The sequence below is a fragment of the Rattus rattus genome, chromosome 2, assembly GCF_011064425.1.
Source record: "Rattus rattus isolate New Zealand chromosome 2, Rrattus_CSIRO_v1, whole genome shotgun sequence".
In the NCBI taxonomy this organism is placed as follows: Eukaryota; Metazoa; Chordata; class Mammalia; order Rodentia; family Muridae; genus Rattus; species Rattus rattus.
This window is the reverse complement of record NC_046155.1, coordinates 127,051,587-127,068,287: the sequence shown is the minus strand read 5'-3', so window position 1 is coordinate 127,068,287 and position 16,701 is coordinate 127,051,587. Positions and strand designations below refer to the sequence as shown.

The 16,701-nt window shown below is 43.6% G+C and overlaps 1 protein-coding gene across 1 annotated transcript in view; it reads right to left on the bottom strand.

Annotated features, from left to right (window-relative positions):
• Nucleotides 1-651: 651 nt before the first annotated feature.
• The window catches only part of Chd2 (chromodomain helicase DNA binding protein 2), a 112,270-nt gene continuing 96,220 nt past the window's right edge, over nucleotides 652-16,701 (bottom strand). The window contains exons 37-39 of the mRNA XM_032893412.1: nucleotides 15,072-15,285; nucleotides 8,834-9,077; nucleotides 652-3,926 (exon numbers count right to left, since the gene is read on the bottom strand). Coding sequence (XP_032749303.1) covers nucleotides 3,593-3,926; nucleotides 8,834-9,077; nucleotides 15,072-15,285 — 792 coding nt within the window. The 3' untranslated portion in view covers nucleotides 652-3,592. The remainder of the gene's footprint in view (nucleotides 3,927-8,833; nucleotides 9,078-15,071; nucleotides 15,286-16,701) is intronic.

Below are 16,701 nucleotides of genomic sequence, written 5' to 3'. Positions count from 1 at the left end.
TTCACAACTGTCTGTAATTCCTCACACAGACATACTATATGCAGTCAAAACACCAGTGCACATAAAATAAAAATAAATAAATCACTAAAAAAGGAAGAGAAAGGGAGAAAGAGTCTATGTTGCTTTTTAAGCCCCCAAATAAAATTTCTGTGAAAAAAGAAAAGGAAGGGCGGGAGGGAGAGGCAGGGATGAATATATGTATATATATATATGTATGTAATATATGAATATATGTATAACCCAACTGCTAACCACACCAAAGCTGGTGGGCTGTAGGCCTGGCATCTTCTAGACAGAGGTGGGTATTTGAGGCAGGCCTCCCCAGGACCCCCAGGGGAGATCAGGCTAGCCCTTTATGACTATCAGCTTTAATGGCTCCATGCCATTCCCTGAAGTACACAGCTGTGGTTTATGGCCTGAAGCTGTTCAGGGACAGAAACTATTTAGAAGCAACAACATAAATGCAACTGAAAAGCTCTCCATTGACCAAGCTGTGACCAAGCTCGATCGCATGGCTTGCAGCCAGCCAGGGAAGGAGACTGAGGCAATGTCTTCGAGGCACTTGCCTCACACCAGGATGTAATGTAACTGGTTAGCCCAATTCTAAAAATCCTTAGTAACACGTTTTAATACACAAGACTCAAAAGTACAGCAGTTTTACAATGTAGGAAAATTTAATACATACTATATAAACAACATTATTTACATCAGAAATCACCAGGACAGTGGCATTTTTCACAAATATAAATTAATTACTGTTTAGTCAACAGGTTTCAAAAGTCCACAAGTTTACAAGAAAAACCATCTGTCCCCAAATGGGTAGGGCACATGGACTAAAGCAGCCTGGACCCTTGGCATGGCTCTCTTCACCCAACACAGCTGGCCTCGGCTAGGAGACACAGGTGCTGGGCCTGGACCACGGCTCCTGCTGACAAGTGGGTTTTGGTCTGTAGGATTCAGTGTTGCTGTGTGTGAACACTTAGGTGAATCACCTTTGCCCTGCAACACCTGATGTATCTGTCAGACACACCAGGTCAGAGCGTCAGCAGCACAGTGAGAAATGTTTGCGCTCCCTTTGTGGGGCGTAAGGAATGACTACACAGAGGATAAGGAAGGAACATCAGGTTGGGCTCCTGCAGGCTGGCCAAGTCTGAGAGGACACAGTGGTCAGCAGAGGCTTCATCTTTCTTTTCTAGGGCCACAGACTTCAGGCCTTGACAACACTCTCACCTAACTTCCCCAAGTCTTGCCACCTCCTCAAGAATGAGCTGCCCAAAGCCAGGCTCCACAGAACTCCACTGGTAGCAAATGTCTGCCGTAAGCATGTGATGCACATACTGGTTTAGAGCAAGAGGAAAGCTTCCTTCTCCCAAAGCCCTCTTCAAATACACCGCATGGCCTACAGCAGATGTTTGGTGGGAGACACTGTAACCTCAGAATCAATGTAACACTGATCTGGCCCACGGGGCCCTTTGCTACATTTTATGGCACTATACCCTCAAAGTCCTGAATGTGAAAAAAAGAAAGTTCCTTTTCCCTCATGATGAGACAGACATCTTTGAGAATAATTTGTAACTTCTACCAACAAGTTGAAAGACAAGACCTAGGTGAGTCCGGAAAGGCAAGGCCTCCGCCTTCCCCAGGGTACCTCCTGTGCTTGCTGCACTCCCAGCACCAAGAGCCCAGCAAACCAAACACAGGTAGTGTCAGTGGGGTCAGCAAGCTCCATCTATGGTTCACTTTTCACTGTGTGGCCAAAGACCTTTCAGCCTTGACTGAGCCGTCGCTGCAAGCCGCCAGGCAGCAGACTCTAGCCAGGGACTCCCATGCAGTGAGTAGGCTCTACTGCAAGTCATGCATGCACATGAAGACGAAGGACCCGGTGCCATGAGGAGGCCAGAAGGTGACATTTACCGAGCATTAGCTGCAGGGACCAGCTCAGCACCAGCCAGGTCCGTGGTGCTCTAAAGCAGCAAAAGCAATGGCCCACCACAGCCATGCATGGCCAATGTTTCACTCAAGGACACAACTCATGCTTGTCTTGGGGAAGTCACTAAATGGTACTGTGTCAGATGACCACCCCACCCGCAAGAGTGTTCAGGGAGCCAAACCCTGCATATGTCCAAATAAGACTTTTCATCAACTCAGAATGAGCCTGGATTCTTAGAGGCACACCTACCATATGTTCAAGTCAGTTTTCCTGTCTCCATCTAGAATGGCTTTGGATACCTTAACAATACTGACAAGCTATACTGAAAGTGAGTAAAACCCAAGGCCCAGCCCAGTATCCAGACACTGAGAAGAGCCATTCAATGACACAACCCATCAGTCCCACAACCCAACCCAACCTGACGCCGACCAGCCTCCTGTCAACTCAACAGCTTGGCCACCCCATCACAGATGCGTGTGATTTGGGGGAAATTTTAACTTAGGTTTACACTCTACAGATCTTAAAGTAACAAGATTTGGTTCTACTGCGTTCCAACTTGTAATGGAAATGTAGCTTTTCACCTGTCCACATCTCAACTGTCAAGATGTTCGGGTCTGTGCAGCCTGCCCCTTCAAGCTGTGTTAGGAACTAAGATGCAGCTACCATTTGCCGACCACGCCAATACTGACAACTTGCTGCTTGCTGGCCCTGTCAACCAACCCCGCCTCCCATCTGCATGTATGTCCACGTCTGGGCTCACCAGCAGGTGACTCAGCAGCAGGCCACCTCCATTTCCATCCCCAGGACTCTCCTTCTCACCACAGGAATCAGAAACCCACCAGGGATTCCCATTTTCCTGGTTCTACTACCCCCACCCCCATCTGCACCCCTACACCCACTTAGCCCACTCCCCCAGACAAGTAAGCCCCATGCGGCATCAGCAATGCCCAAGTCACAGTACTCTAAAGTCAGCCAGAGGCAGCCAACTTTCCCTGACAGTGAGGGAAAACGGACGCCACCCAGAAGACCAAACCTTTGAAATGTACAGAGATAGTGCAGGGAAAATTAGTGTTGGCAGGGAGGAGGCCACGTTGGCAGTTATTTCCCTGTCTCTTTATCCCTACCCTACTTCACATAATGAGACCAAGTGTATCATTTCTCCCAAGAACACATCTAAGGGGTATAACTGCTCCCCTTTCAAGTCTTGCAGTGTGAAGCCCACCCTGTGACCCCACTTCCCATGAGCAGCGTCCCTTATATCATGGTGAACCAATCACACACTGTCCAGCAGGTCCTTGCCCTGGTCACTCATGCTGAATAGAACATTCACTGACTCTCGAGATCTCGGATTCCTTCACAGAGGAAGCAGCCCAATGAAGCTGGTACATAGAGTCACCTCCTCCTAGCACCCATGGAGGGGGAGGCCATGACAGGCTAGGATCGGGTGGGGGTGCCAAAGTGCAGGAGTGGAGACCAAACCAAAGCAGCAGACAAAGGCCTCCAACTCCTTCAAGTGCTCCTTCAGCTGCCAAGTCAGTGGATCCAGCAGCAGCGCATCCAGAAACTCCGCTCACCAGTCTGACCACTGGCCACAGTTGGATCAGACCAAAACGCCCAAGTGCTTGATGACTCCTATGCTCTCTCCCCTTCCGGAGCTGTCCTTTATGTTTTCCGAACATTCCAGTTATAATCTGGGTTGTTTTTCTGTTCTAGTGATCTCTCCAAAGGAGACCTGTGATCCAAGGGTGACTTAGAATCATGGGGAGATTTCTGGGCAGGGGGGGAGCGAGGGTCTGAGAGCGCGGTGTGCAATGAAGGCATGGGTTGTTTGTATTCCCCCAATTTGTCTGTGTGGAAAGAGCGGTAATGGTCTGAGGGTCCCTGGCCATGGTAACCCATGGTGGGTCTGTGGTCAGACATTCGTCGGAAATCCTGCTGGTGGTAATTCTGGGGCCTAAAGTCATCTGACCTCCTCCGCTTGGAGTCATGATGGTGCCTGAAAGAGAGATACAAAGATCAGCTGAAAGCATAGGCAGACTCCTAATGTGTCTCCATCTTGTGCTTCCATTTCTTCAAATACACATGGACCCAGAGACTAATGTTTGTATCACCAGGAAGCCAAAGCACACACACAGACACAAGACCAATAAATGGTCAGGGGCTTCACACACATTGGTAAAAGGCATCCTATGACAGACACGCTTTGAAGCTACAAACGTATGACCACAACCTTGGACAATCACGACAGCTTTGTGAGTGCACTCTCCCTCAGAAGAAGACAACTATAAATATTTTCATATTTCTTACCATGCTCTGGAGAAAAAGATATATATTTTTTAAAAAACCTACTTGTAAATTATTAACAGCAGCAAAACCCAAAATCGACCTAGATACTCAGCACTAAGATTGCCTAAAATTACTTGACAATCTGACTTACACCACCAGGGACTCTCTATAACACATGAGGTAGGCTACTACACACTTAGCTCCCCACCATACCCGTAGCTCAAACCAGACAGCTGCTTGCTGGGACTGCTTCCTCCTCTTGGCCCTCTTTCTCTCCAAATTCATTAGCTCCCAAGCCACTCCCCATCAGGGACAATCTTATCACCAGATGTGACCCAGGTCCTACCTGCTGCCTGACTGGGACCCTCCAATTGTCCTACCTGACCTTTAGACCCACAAGCAGTCCACACTGGCAGAGGAAACTTGTTCCAAGCTCCTGACTACAACTGAAGGTACCAGGGCCATAGCAGATAAGCACAAAACTTAAAATGGGGGCTATAGCATATCAAACACCAGACGAAGACAGATGCTTTACTCCAACGCAGCTGTGAGTCCTGAGCAATGCAAACTCCTCTGCTACAAGAAGGTGACTTCAACAACAACAAAGCTCGACCAAAACCACCTCCAGATGTGCAGCCCTCAAAAAAACCAACATATAAAAATATGCAACATGTCTCCAACAACAACAACAACAACAACACACACACACAATGAGAAAGTCAATCCAAAACATAAAAATCTTTGATTTGTTGAAGGAAGCCCAAACTGAAATGATATTGAAAATGAAAACCTCAATAAACCAATTAAAACCCTCGGTGGAAAACCATGGCCACAGAGCTGATTATGTTATGAACAGATTCGGATAGAAGACAGAGTAGAGAACCTGGATTGGATTACTTGATAAAGGTCAATGAAAAAGTTGTAGAAAAACTATGAACAGAACATGGGAGAAGTTTGGAATACCATTAAAAGACCTAACCTCCATAAGATGGCATAGAGAATAGCAAGTGAAGGAATCAAGCATCTTTTCGGTAAACTCCAAGAAGAAAATTCCCCAAACCTAGAGAAAAAAAGATGTTCACGGGGTTGGGGATTTAGCTCAGTGGTGGAGCACTTGCCTAGGAAGCGCAAGGCCCTGGGTTCGGTCCCCAGCTCCGAAAAAAAGATCCAAAAAAAAAAAAAAAAAAGATGTTCACCCAGGTATAAGAGACCTAGAGAATCTCAAACCACCAGGAAAAAAAAATCTCCATGACATAATTAAAACATTCAAAATATACAATAAAGAATATTTAAAGAAAGCAAGAAAGAAAATCTAAGTTGCCTGTGAAGAAAGGCCAATGAGAAAACACCTGATTGCAACAGAGTAATGCTACCAGACATTTTTTATAGCAGAAGGGCCTAGAAAGATGTCCTTCAAGTCCTAAAAGATCACAATTGTCAGCCAGATTACTATACCCAGCAAAACTATCTCTTAAGATTGTAGGAGAAGGGCTAGAAAGATGCTCAGTGGTTAAGAGCACATGTTTCTCTTCTAGAGGACCCAAGTCAGTCAAGAGGCTCACAACTATCTATAAACCCACTTCCAGGAGGATCTGATGCCTCTGGATTCCTTGAGCTTATGTGTGCATACACTCACATGCAAACAAACATAACACCTACACATAAATAAAAGTAAAAACAAATCTTTAAAAAAATAATAAAATTAAAAATTCATGACAAAACAGACTAAAGCAGTAGTTCTCAACCTTCCTAATACTGTGACCCTTTAATACACTTCCTCATGTAGGGACCTCCACCCATAAAATTATCTTTGTACTATTTATTAATCTTAATTATTTTCTACTATTATGAATTGTAAAGTAAGTATCTGGGTTTTCCAATGCTGTTAGGTGACTCCTGTGAAAGTGTTGCTCCATCTCCAAAGGGGACGTAACCTATAGGCTGAGAAAACCCCAGACTAAAGGAATTTGTGACCACAAAGTCAGCTCCACAGAGGATATTAGAAAGAACATTTCCATCTGAAAAGGATGAATAAACCCAAGAAATCACAGGGAACAAAAAGACAATGCCAGGACAGGTAGAGGTGTTTGTATATGTATGCATGTGTGCGTGCCCACACAGGAGTGTACTGCTGTCAATGGTGTTTTATAGGGCGTCAAATAAATTACTAAGCATGGGAAGTACCAAGAGATTATGAAACATAATGAGATAAGCTAATTAAACTGAAATGGACTCAAATGACATAATTAGCAGATGAGGATACTGAAACAATTCTGATATAGTCTCGTCAGCATACCACTATTTCAAGCAGGATAATATTAAGAACGATTTGAATTTCCAAAGGAGGGAAACAGAAAATGGCAACATTATTTGGAAAATACTGAAAATCTTTCAAATTTATAGGTATAATAGATAACCCTACATATCCAAAGAGCTGAGTGATTCCTAAGACACACAAAGAAAAGTAAGCCGGGGCTTCAGTGCGCTGAGTGGAAAGTACTTGCTTAGTGCACTCCAGCCTGGTTTTAATCTGTGTTATAGAAAAGGAGGCAGGAGCATAAGCAGGCAGACAGCACAGGGTATGATATATAACAAAACCAGGGACTGAGATAGTAACCGTCTGTGGGGAGGAAAAAGGAGAAGATAGAGCTTTTTGTCAGCGGGCATACAAACAACGGAGGAGTATCTCAAAGTACTGAAACTAGTAATTGTAAACTTTATAACTAGCGAGAACACCCTTCAAAACAAATACCCCCTGACAGTGCGGCCTCAGTGCACAGAAGGAAAGGACAAAAGGACAGACCAGGCAGAGATGCAGAGGAACCAGACGAGATGATGGGAAGGCAGGAGGCAGTGAGCGTGCGGCTCATTCATGAGGTGGGTAATGCAGGCTACAGCTATGCATTTAAATGGCAAATCATCCAAAGCAACGGCAAGACACAGGAATGCTGGGTAAATCTTGCCCCACTTTAAATTCACAGTGTAGTCTAAACACAAAGCCTAACATCAGCCTAGGGGAGTCCACAGGTGCTCTGCAGTTCAATCAACAGCCAGATGCTGAATCAAAGTCTGGTAAAATCATGGTGTTCCGCTCACACTTGCTCACGCTTACTGGCTTATCATCTCAGTAATGGCACTGTACGGCTATAAAGAGGTACAACTTAAAAAGGCGGATCCAGGTAGGCAAGGAAGGACCACAGACCGGAGCCACCTCCTATACCATGTTGAGAACGACTACTGCTGCCTCTGTACTGTGTGTGTGTTCACATGTGTAAGTAATGTGTGGACACACTTTTAGGTGTGTGAGGTACATGAACGTGAGGCCAGAAGCCAGCCTCAGCTGACATACCTCAGGCACCATTCACCTTTTAAAGAAATATCAGCATATTAATTTATTCATCTATTAATTCTGTGTGCACTGTGCACATGTGTATGCATATATATGCCACCATACATAGGCAGACTGAACTCAGGTCACAGGACTTGGCTGCAAGCACCTTCACCAGATCATTGCCCTAACCTTGTTTCTTTGAGACAAGATCTCTCACTGAGACCTGGAGCTCACTGATTAGTTTAAGCTGGCTGGCTAGTGAGTTGCAGAGATCTTCCTAACTCTGCCTCTCTGAAATTTGCAGGAAAATGGATGGACCTGGAAGGTATGATACAACACAAGGTGACTCAAACTCAGAAAGTCAGAATCAAATATTCTCCCTCATGCATGGATATGCCCCATAATGTATACATGTAGCCAGGTTTAAGCACAGAAAAACTCTACGAATCTAAAAAAGAAACCAAGAGGAGATAAATTATGTGAGGAGAAAGTACGGTGGCATGGGACTTCAAGGACACGTGGGACATGATAGAGGAAAAAAATCTGGCAGGGAGTCACAAGGGGAGAAGAGGGGTAGCAGGAGGGTGGGAGAGACAGGGGTGGGTGGATGGGGGAGAACAAACTTTGTTCAAAAATGCCAGTGATGTTGAACACATTATATGCTGATTTAAAAATACAATAGAAACACAAAAGGTTCCAGGAGAGCAGTATCGTTTTCTCCAGCCATGCATGAGCTACTCCTAAGTTGCCCATGCCAACTCATGTAGCAAGCACAAGAGAGCTTCCTGGGTCACAACCGAAGACATGGAAGGAGGAAGGAGGTCTGCTGGAAGGGGGGCTGCAACAGTAAAGTTCTGCAAGAGCCAAGTGATGCTTTTTCCAAAGGGGACAGGACCTGGAGAGATGTCTCAGGTGTTAAGAGCACTTGCTGCTCTTGCAGAGAACCAGGATTCAGCTCCCAGTAGCAACATGGCAGCTCACAATCTTCTGTACTCCATGCCCAGAGATCCAACACACTCTTCTGACTTTCTGAGGTACCTGCATACTCATGTGCAGGTAAAACACTCATACACATAAAGTAAGAAATACATCTGAATAAGCATCCTCCCTTCCTGCATCCTGAGGACGTCCTCATAGCAGCAACAAGGGATCCATGCCAGAAGCTCAGAGTGCATCAGACAGACAAACAGACAGACAGACAGACAGACAGACAGACCTGGATAAGCACCACCATCCGTCTTCCCATGAACAAGTCAGTGCCCCACCTCTCACAGCCGTCCACACACCTGTCATAATAGTCTCTGTGTCCCCGGTGGTCTCGGTCACTGTTGTACTGCTCATATGGTCTCTTTCTGGACATGTTGTTGGGTCGGTAGCTTCCAGAACGGTGGGCATCCATATGTCTCCGGTCACCATAGTGGTGGTCCTTATACCAGTGCTGCTCATACTGATGGTGCCGGTCGCCCCCCCAGGGGGCATTATTACCGCCGCCATAGTTGAACTTTCTTTCCCTCTGCCAGTCTCCTCGATCTGCAAGAGGAGAATTGTTTCTGAACTACAGCACAGGGCAGAATTTAATAAGGCTGACCTGTTACAAGGACGTAATTCCTCCTCCTTCTTAGCTTTATCGCTTTATAGCTAATAAAGCTGTAAATGCTACCACCCTGTCTTTTTTAAGACCTTCTAAATTACTCTTACACATTTTATTCTTGCTTGCCCCAATCTATAGCAGACCCCTGAAATGATACTCACTCAAGACCCCAGGAGGGAATTTGGAAAGCAATCCTGCTGTTTCACAGTACAGCCTCACTAGATAGCTGATCACCTGTTAATCAACTTGCCGAATTGTGTTGAGCTGCTGAAAACCTAACTGGAGACTTCTTCCTTAAACCATAAGGAGTCCTTTGAAGGGCTGAGTTCAGAACCACCCTGAGATGGGCATCTCCTAGTCTGGAAGCCAAAGGAGTGAAGTAACTACACCAGCTAAAACTTCAACAAGTTTTAAAGCACTGTGTCATAGACTTGGGCAAAAAGACTAAAAATGAAAAGGAAAAAAGCATAGAATGGTCTCACCAGCAGGAGGCTACTGAGGACGGAGCTTTCCATAACTGCAAGCAGGAGTGGAGACACGGCTCCAGTCAGGAGCACTTGCTGCTCCTGCAGAGCACTCCTCAGCTCCCAGCACCCACGGGCGGCTCAAAACCATCTACAACTCCAATCCAGGGGCTCTGATATCCTCCTCTAGCCTCTATGAATATCAGGTGTGCACACGGTGCACAGACCTACCTACATTCAAACAAAAGAACTCATACACATGAATGAAACATAAATAAATCCGTAAGTAACTGCAATAATTTTTTTAGTTAGGGTCTTACTACTATAGCTCTGGCTGGCCTATAACAATGTAGACAAAACTGGCCTTGAACTCACAGAGGTCTGCCTGCCTCTGCTTCCCAGTGCTGGGATTAAAGACATGCACTATCACTTAATGGTCCTTAGAAAGATGGTAAAGATGAAAATAGATTTTCGTTAAAGATTTCTTTAAAAGGTTTTTTTCTAAAAGAAAAAAATCTTGAAAATTTTACAAGAAGTTTAAGCTACTTTCAAAACTAAGAAATACATGCACATGTCTATGCACACACACATTTTGTTGAAACGAACTTTGGTCTTCTGGAAGAAGAGCCCATGCTCTTAACGACTGAGCCATCTCTCCAGGCCCAGACATATTTTTAGTATATAGAAGCTTAAGGAGCTGTGGGGAAGCACTTTTTGAGATAATAACTTTCTATACAGCCTCAAACACAAAATCCACTTGTATATATACAAAATCCAATTGTATATATACGCAAATGGAATTCTATAACTTTCGTTTAGAATGAAATGCACTTCTCTTGACTTCTGTAGAAAAATTGAATCTTTGTAAAATATTATGCTTCTGTGGTACTTTGAGTCTTGTTCTTTACCTTTTCCTCTTCTGTCTCTAAAAGTACTTTGCACTTACTTTAACTGCTGAGCAATAAACAATGAACACTTATTAAATCCCTACACTCTCCCTCTACTCATCAAAGGTCACAGTCACTAATGGGCAGACTCGATGTTTCACACCTTTTTCTGTTTTACAAGTGCTTAAGTATGTTTAAGGGAAATGGTTTCTTGATTAATCAGAATCAGATAATTACCATAGAACCAGCAATCCATCCTATATGCATAGCTAGAACAATTACAAAGAAGCACTCAAGCAAATATTTCAGTACATTTATATTAGTACTATTCTCAACAGAAAAATAAAAGGAGAAACAAAATGTTCCTGGATAAATGAACATTATGGTATATCCATTGAGTGAAAACATAACCTTCCATAAAAAGGAATTAAGTACTGACTCACACTACAATTAGGATGAACTTTGAAAACATTTTGCTAAGCCAGCCATAAGCAGTAACATACTGTATATTCCATTTACATGAAGTAGTCAGAGTACCTTAATTTATAGAGTTAAAACACAGAGAGTTATGAAAGCTAGAGGGGATGGGGAATGGTACAGAACTTCCATTTGCGGTGACAGACATTTCAAGGAGGCACAAGTCACTATATGCAGAACTCTGAATGTATCAAACACCACTGGTTAATTCACCTTCAGATGCTGTATGAATTTCATCTCAGTAAATTAAAAGATACAGGCATGGAATTGATGATTGTTTGGTTCTTATTATTCCCCACTTTGACTTATTGTCCCCAATTTTATTTATTTTCTTTTACATCTCTGAGTGTTTTGCCAGGATGCATGTCTCGTTACCACATGCATGCAGCGCCTACAGAGGCCAGAAGAGAAATCAGATTCTCTAGAAGTGAAGTCACACATGGTTGTATAGTGCTGGGAATTAAACCCAGGTCCTGTGAAGAGTAGCCAGTACTCTTAACCCTTGAGCCATCTCAAACATTTTTAGTGAATAAAACTTTCCAGAAAATGTGGGAGCACTTTTTGAGATAATACTTTGTTATGTACCATCAAACGTGTAATCCTCCTGCCTCAGCCTCACAAATTCTGATAGTAACAGCAAGTGCACAATGGCTGGTTTGGCCAATTCTCTGAAATAATTGATGATACTGGGTACAGATGGCCTAATACTCATTTAACCATTCTCCTAGTTAGTGGGCTATATATTTCCTCATTTCACGTTATTTTGTAAAACAAACTAGAGCAATTGCTCTCCTTAATAACTAGTGTGCATTTCTCCTTTTAATTACTGCTGATCAGAATGAGTTAAAACATAAAAATGGGCAGTTTTACAGTATCCCTCTTTTATATGAATTCTCCATCAATTCCCTAATCCTTAATCTTTTTTTTTTTTTTTAAACAACACATAACTATAATGAGGTTCGAGGAAATCTTACATACACTGCAGGACCTTGAACTCAGACCTCTCCTGCTTCAGCCTCTTTAGTTCTGGGGTGGCAGATACCACCACATATCTTTCATTTAATCCCTATGTCTTTCTTTTCTTTCATCGAGACATGGTTACTCTTATTTCTGGCTCTCCTGGAACTCATTATGTAAACCCAAGCTGGCCTCAAACTCAACAGCGATCTGCCAGCTTCTATCTCCCAAGTGCTAGGATTCAGGGGTGTACCGCCTTGTCTGGCTGTCTCTACATTTTTCTAAACAAATCTCCAAAATTTAATCCAATCTACTTTTCTTTTTCTTTTTTAAGCTTTGTTTCAAAAATTATATTTAAAATTAAATAAAAATTATATACACTTATTAGGTAATTTGATAAGGTTTGGCCCCCACAGACTCATGTGTTTGAATGCTTGGCCTATGGGGAACAGAACTATTAGGAAGCGTGGCCTTATCGGAAGAGGTCTGGCCTTGTTAGAAAAAATGTGTCACTGTGCAGATGGGACTTTGGGTCTTAAATGTTCAAGCTACACCCAGTGTGAAACACACACAGTCCCCTTCTGCTGACTATTGATGAAGAGGTAGAACCCTCGGACCCTCCAGCACCAAGTGTGCCTTGCACATCACCATGCTTTCCACAGGATGTTATAGACTAAATTTCTGAAATGTAAGCCAGCCCCAATTAGATGTTTTCCTTGATAAGAATTGCCTTGGTGTCTCTTCAAAGCAATAAAACCCTAAGATATTCATTTTATATGTGTCTTAAAATACATGCTAATTATACAATGACTAACCACGTTAACACGTTTTTTTGTGTTTGTGGAAAAAAATATTTAAAATCTCCCAATGATTCTCAAGGATATATTGTCAACTAATCACCATTTTGTACAGTTTATCTCTTACACAACTTTCTCCTAACTATAGTGTCCTTTAACCAGCATTTCCTCCACCTCCTTTTCTTTTCTTTTTTTTTTTTTTCTTTTTTTTTTTTTTTTTTTCCCGGAGCTGGGGACCGAACCCAGGGCCTTGCGCTCGCTAGGCAAGCGCTCTACCACTGAGCTAAACCCCCAACCCCTTTTCCTCCACCTCCTATTCCCAACTTCCCACCCCTAGATAACCGCTGTTCATCAATCTGAACCTCTAAATCTGACTCTGTTAGATTTTGTATACTGAAGAAATCATGTTGTGTTGTCTTTCTGTACCAGCTCATAATTCTTAAACATAAAACCTCTGGGTTGATCCACATTGTAACAAGCGACAGGCTCACTTCTAATGGGTGACTGCCAATCCCTCACTACTAATGGACACTTAGGTTGAGCCCAAACGCTGACTCCTGTGAGTAAGTATTCCCCAACAGTAAACCGGAGGAGAGTCCCGCCAGCTCATCAGCCTGAGATGCAGACGCTCAGTAGTGGGTCTGCCAGGTAGTATGGAGTTCTCCATTTAATGCTTTAGGAACCTCTACTCACACTTTCTCACTGGCTGTGTTCGTCTATGGATATTGGTAAAGCATAGCTTCTTCTCCACATCCTTGGAACACTGTGCTGCTTTGACAATGGCTATTATCGGACGTGAAGTAGTGTCTCACTGTGGTACTTCAGTAATGCTGAAGGCTTTTCTACATACCTGCTGACCATTTGTACACCTTTATTAAAACTTGAGACTAACATGTCTCTCAAATAAAGGGCTTATTGAAGTACAGATGCTAACCTAAAGGTCAAAAGTTAGGCCACTGGTTAAGTCCCTGAGCCACCAGCAGAGGACTGTACAGCAGCTGGGAAATGTCCACTGGATATAAGGCTAGGACCTAGTAGAGTGAAATTTGGGGAAGCTAAAACATAACCTGTTTACAACAAACTTACATTAGTTCCTGAAAAAGAATAACCCAGGGGCTGGAGAGACGGCTCAGTAGCTAAGACTGCTCTTCCAGAGGTCCTGAGTTCAAATCCCAGCAACCACATGGTGGCTCACAACCACCTGTAATGAGATCTGATGCCCTCTTCTGGTGTGTCTGAAGACAGCTACAGTGTAATCATATATAATAAATAAATAAATCTTTAAAAAAAAAAAAAAAGAATAACCCATAAACGACGTTTCTGCTATGTCCTGTTAGTGCTGGGTGGCCACACAGGTAATCCTCAGCACTCAACAAAGAACCGGTACAGCCTTCTCTGCTGATTAAGCTTGAAGCTGTGAGTTAAAATCATGTTCTTTTACCACTGCACCTCCTTGTCTCAACTATAACTTAATTTAGGGCAGTGATCTCAACTCTCCTAATACAGTTCCTCCTTTTGTAGTGACTCCCCAACCATAAATTTATTTCACTGATACTTCACAACCACAATTCTGCTACTGCTGTGACTCATACTGTAAATATCTGATATGCAGGCTGGAAAGATGACTCAGTGGTTAAGAGCACTGACTGCTCTTCCAGAGGTCCTGAGTTCAATTCCCAGCAACCACATGGTGGCTCACAACCATCTATAATTGGATCTGATACTCTCTTCTGATGTGTCTGAAAACAGCAACAGTGTATTCATATAACTAAAATAAATCTTTAAAAAAATATCTGATATGAGGGAAATATACGTGAGCCCTGTGAAAGGGTCATTTAACCCCAAAGGGGTCAACCCACAGGTTGAGAACCATTGATTTAGGGAGTTTCAGAGTTCTCATGATCATCTTTTGAGAAATGTCTCTTTAGATCTTTTGTCTACTTCTTATTCAGTCCCTTCTACTTTTCAGGTTAACCCTTTATCATATGTACAGTTTCTGAACAGTCTCTCATTGTCACAGGCTGCTTCTTCACTGCCATCCATCTATTGTTTATTTTTCTATTTGGTTATCTTCTTATCACCAACTAAATATTAGCAGACTGAATGCCCACCTTACATAGAATGTAAGTTGCTCCCTAAGTCTGCCCATTACCTTTTGTTTGCTTATGGTACCTATGGTCCCTTAATTTAGAACGGGCCCTTAGCGTTCTAGATCTTTATTTCATGTTTTATTTCAACCAAGAACAGACAACAAGGTCTTGGTAAAAGTACAAAGGTCCTTGGAAAACAAGGTAACTGGGAGTTGTGACAGGGAGTTGTGACATCTCCATAAAAGCTACCTAGCGGCCTACCTGCATTACTAAAGTGTCTCTTGTTGGGGTGACTGTAGTTATCTCTTGGATGTCCATGCATCTGTGGGCCATGGGAGGCAGGCAAATGAGGCTTCTGAGGATGAAGGTTGTGTGAGGTATGGGACTGAGATATCAGAGAATCCCGGCTGGAGCCCGAGGCCTCTGGTCGAAATGGTTTCTTACCACCAAGCGTATCATCTTTCTTCTTTTGTTCCTGGCAGAGTAAAAAAACCGAAGAGCTTAGGACCCCAGGCTTAAGTCCTGACAGCAGAATAAAGATCACCTCCTGAACAGGCCCCTCTGGCTCCTCTCTACCTGTGAGCTGCCATTTAGTAGTTTCTTACCAAAACTGCTCATCAACTCCAGTGAGCTCCCACAGCGGCAACCACCTAGCATGGGCTAGCAGTCTGTGGACTTTGACCTACTAGGTCACTGCAAGAAAACCAACCTCTACTAACAAGCCCTTGTGAGGACACATGGGGGACACTAGGTGTCACTGTATACAACCTGTCCCTATGCAAGTGGCCAGATAGTCGTCACTCTCAGAAGACTTCTGTGGCCGCACAAAATCATGACTGCTAGGTTTATAAGGCTAACTCGAGTAAAGAGCTCCCAACTGCCAGAGAGGAAGTCACTGCACCAAAGTCCTCGAGCTGGCCGTCTGAGCTACATCACTCCTTCCTTCATCCAAGGACAACTCTGAAAATGAAGATATTGTAACAGTGTGAAGTGATTTAAACTCTAAGCAGAAGGGAAACGACTATTAAATTATTTGGTCTATATCTAAACCTTCGGTGTATATAAAGAACAGGAAAAATACTTTATTTGGTTCTATCTCTTCATTTAGCACAGTATGAAAACATCTTCCCCTGTACAATGTTTACTACAACCATCCTTCATTTGAGGCTTGAGTATTACTATTCAGTAAGAAATGCATGATCATAATCTTCCCATGATTGTTGGACAGCAGTCAAGCCCACTGCACAGATGGTTAGCCCCTTAAACTAAACTCTTGGGTGGAGAAGCACGTGTTCTACTCCTCTGACAAACTGAAAACTTTTGTGCTGACTAGTTTTATGTCAACCGGACACAAGCTGAAGTCTCCTGAGAGGAGGACCCTCAACTGAGAAAATGCCTCCACAAGACTGCGCTATACGTAGGTGGTGATTATGGGGCAGGGTCCAGCCCATTGTGGGTACCGCCATCCCTGGACAAGTGGTCCTGGATTCTATAAAAAAGTAAGCAAGGGGAGGAAGCCAAGCTGCAACACTCGTCCATGGCCCCTGCATCAGGTCCTGTCCCCAGGTTCTGCCATGTTTGAGCTGCTGTGCTGACTTCTCTGATGATGAACACTGATGACGAAGCATTCCTCCCCTTGGCTCATGGTGCTTCATCTCAGCACTAGTGACCACAGCGAAGACAACTATCCTAGAGAAAGACTAAGATAACGCACTTGACATACATGTTTCACTCAACCTCACAGACTGCAGTGAAGTCCTTCACCACTGTGCCCATTGTCAGATCCTCAGCCCAACTTACTGTCCTACCTAAGGCCTTTCCCGACTGGGCTCTCCCAGATGTTTACACTGACCAGAGGTCAGTGAGTGGCTCAGTGGGAAAAGCACTCACC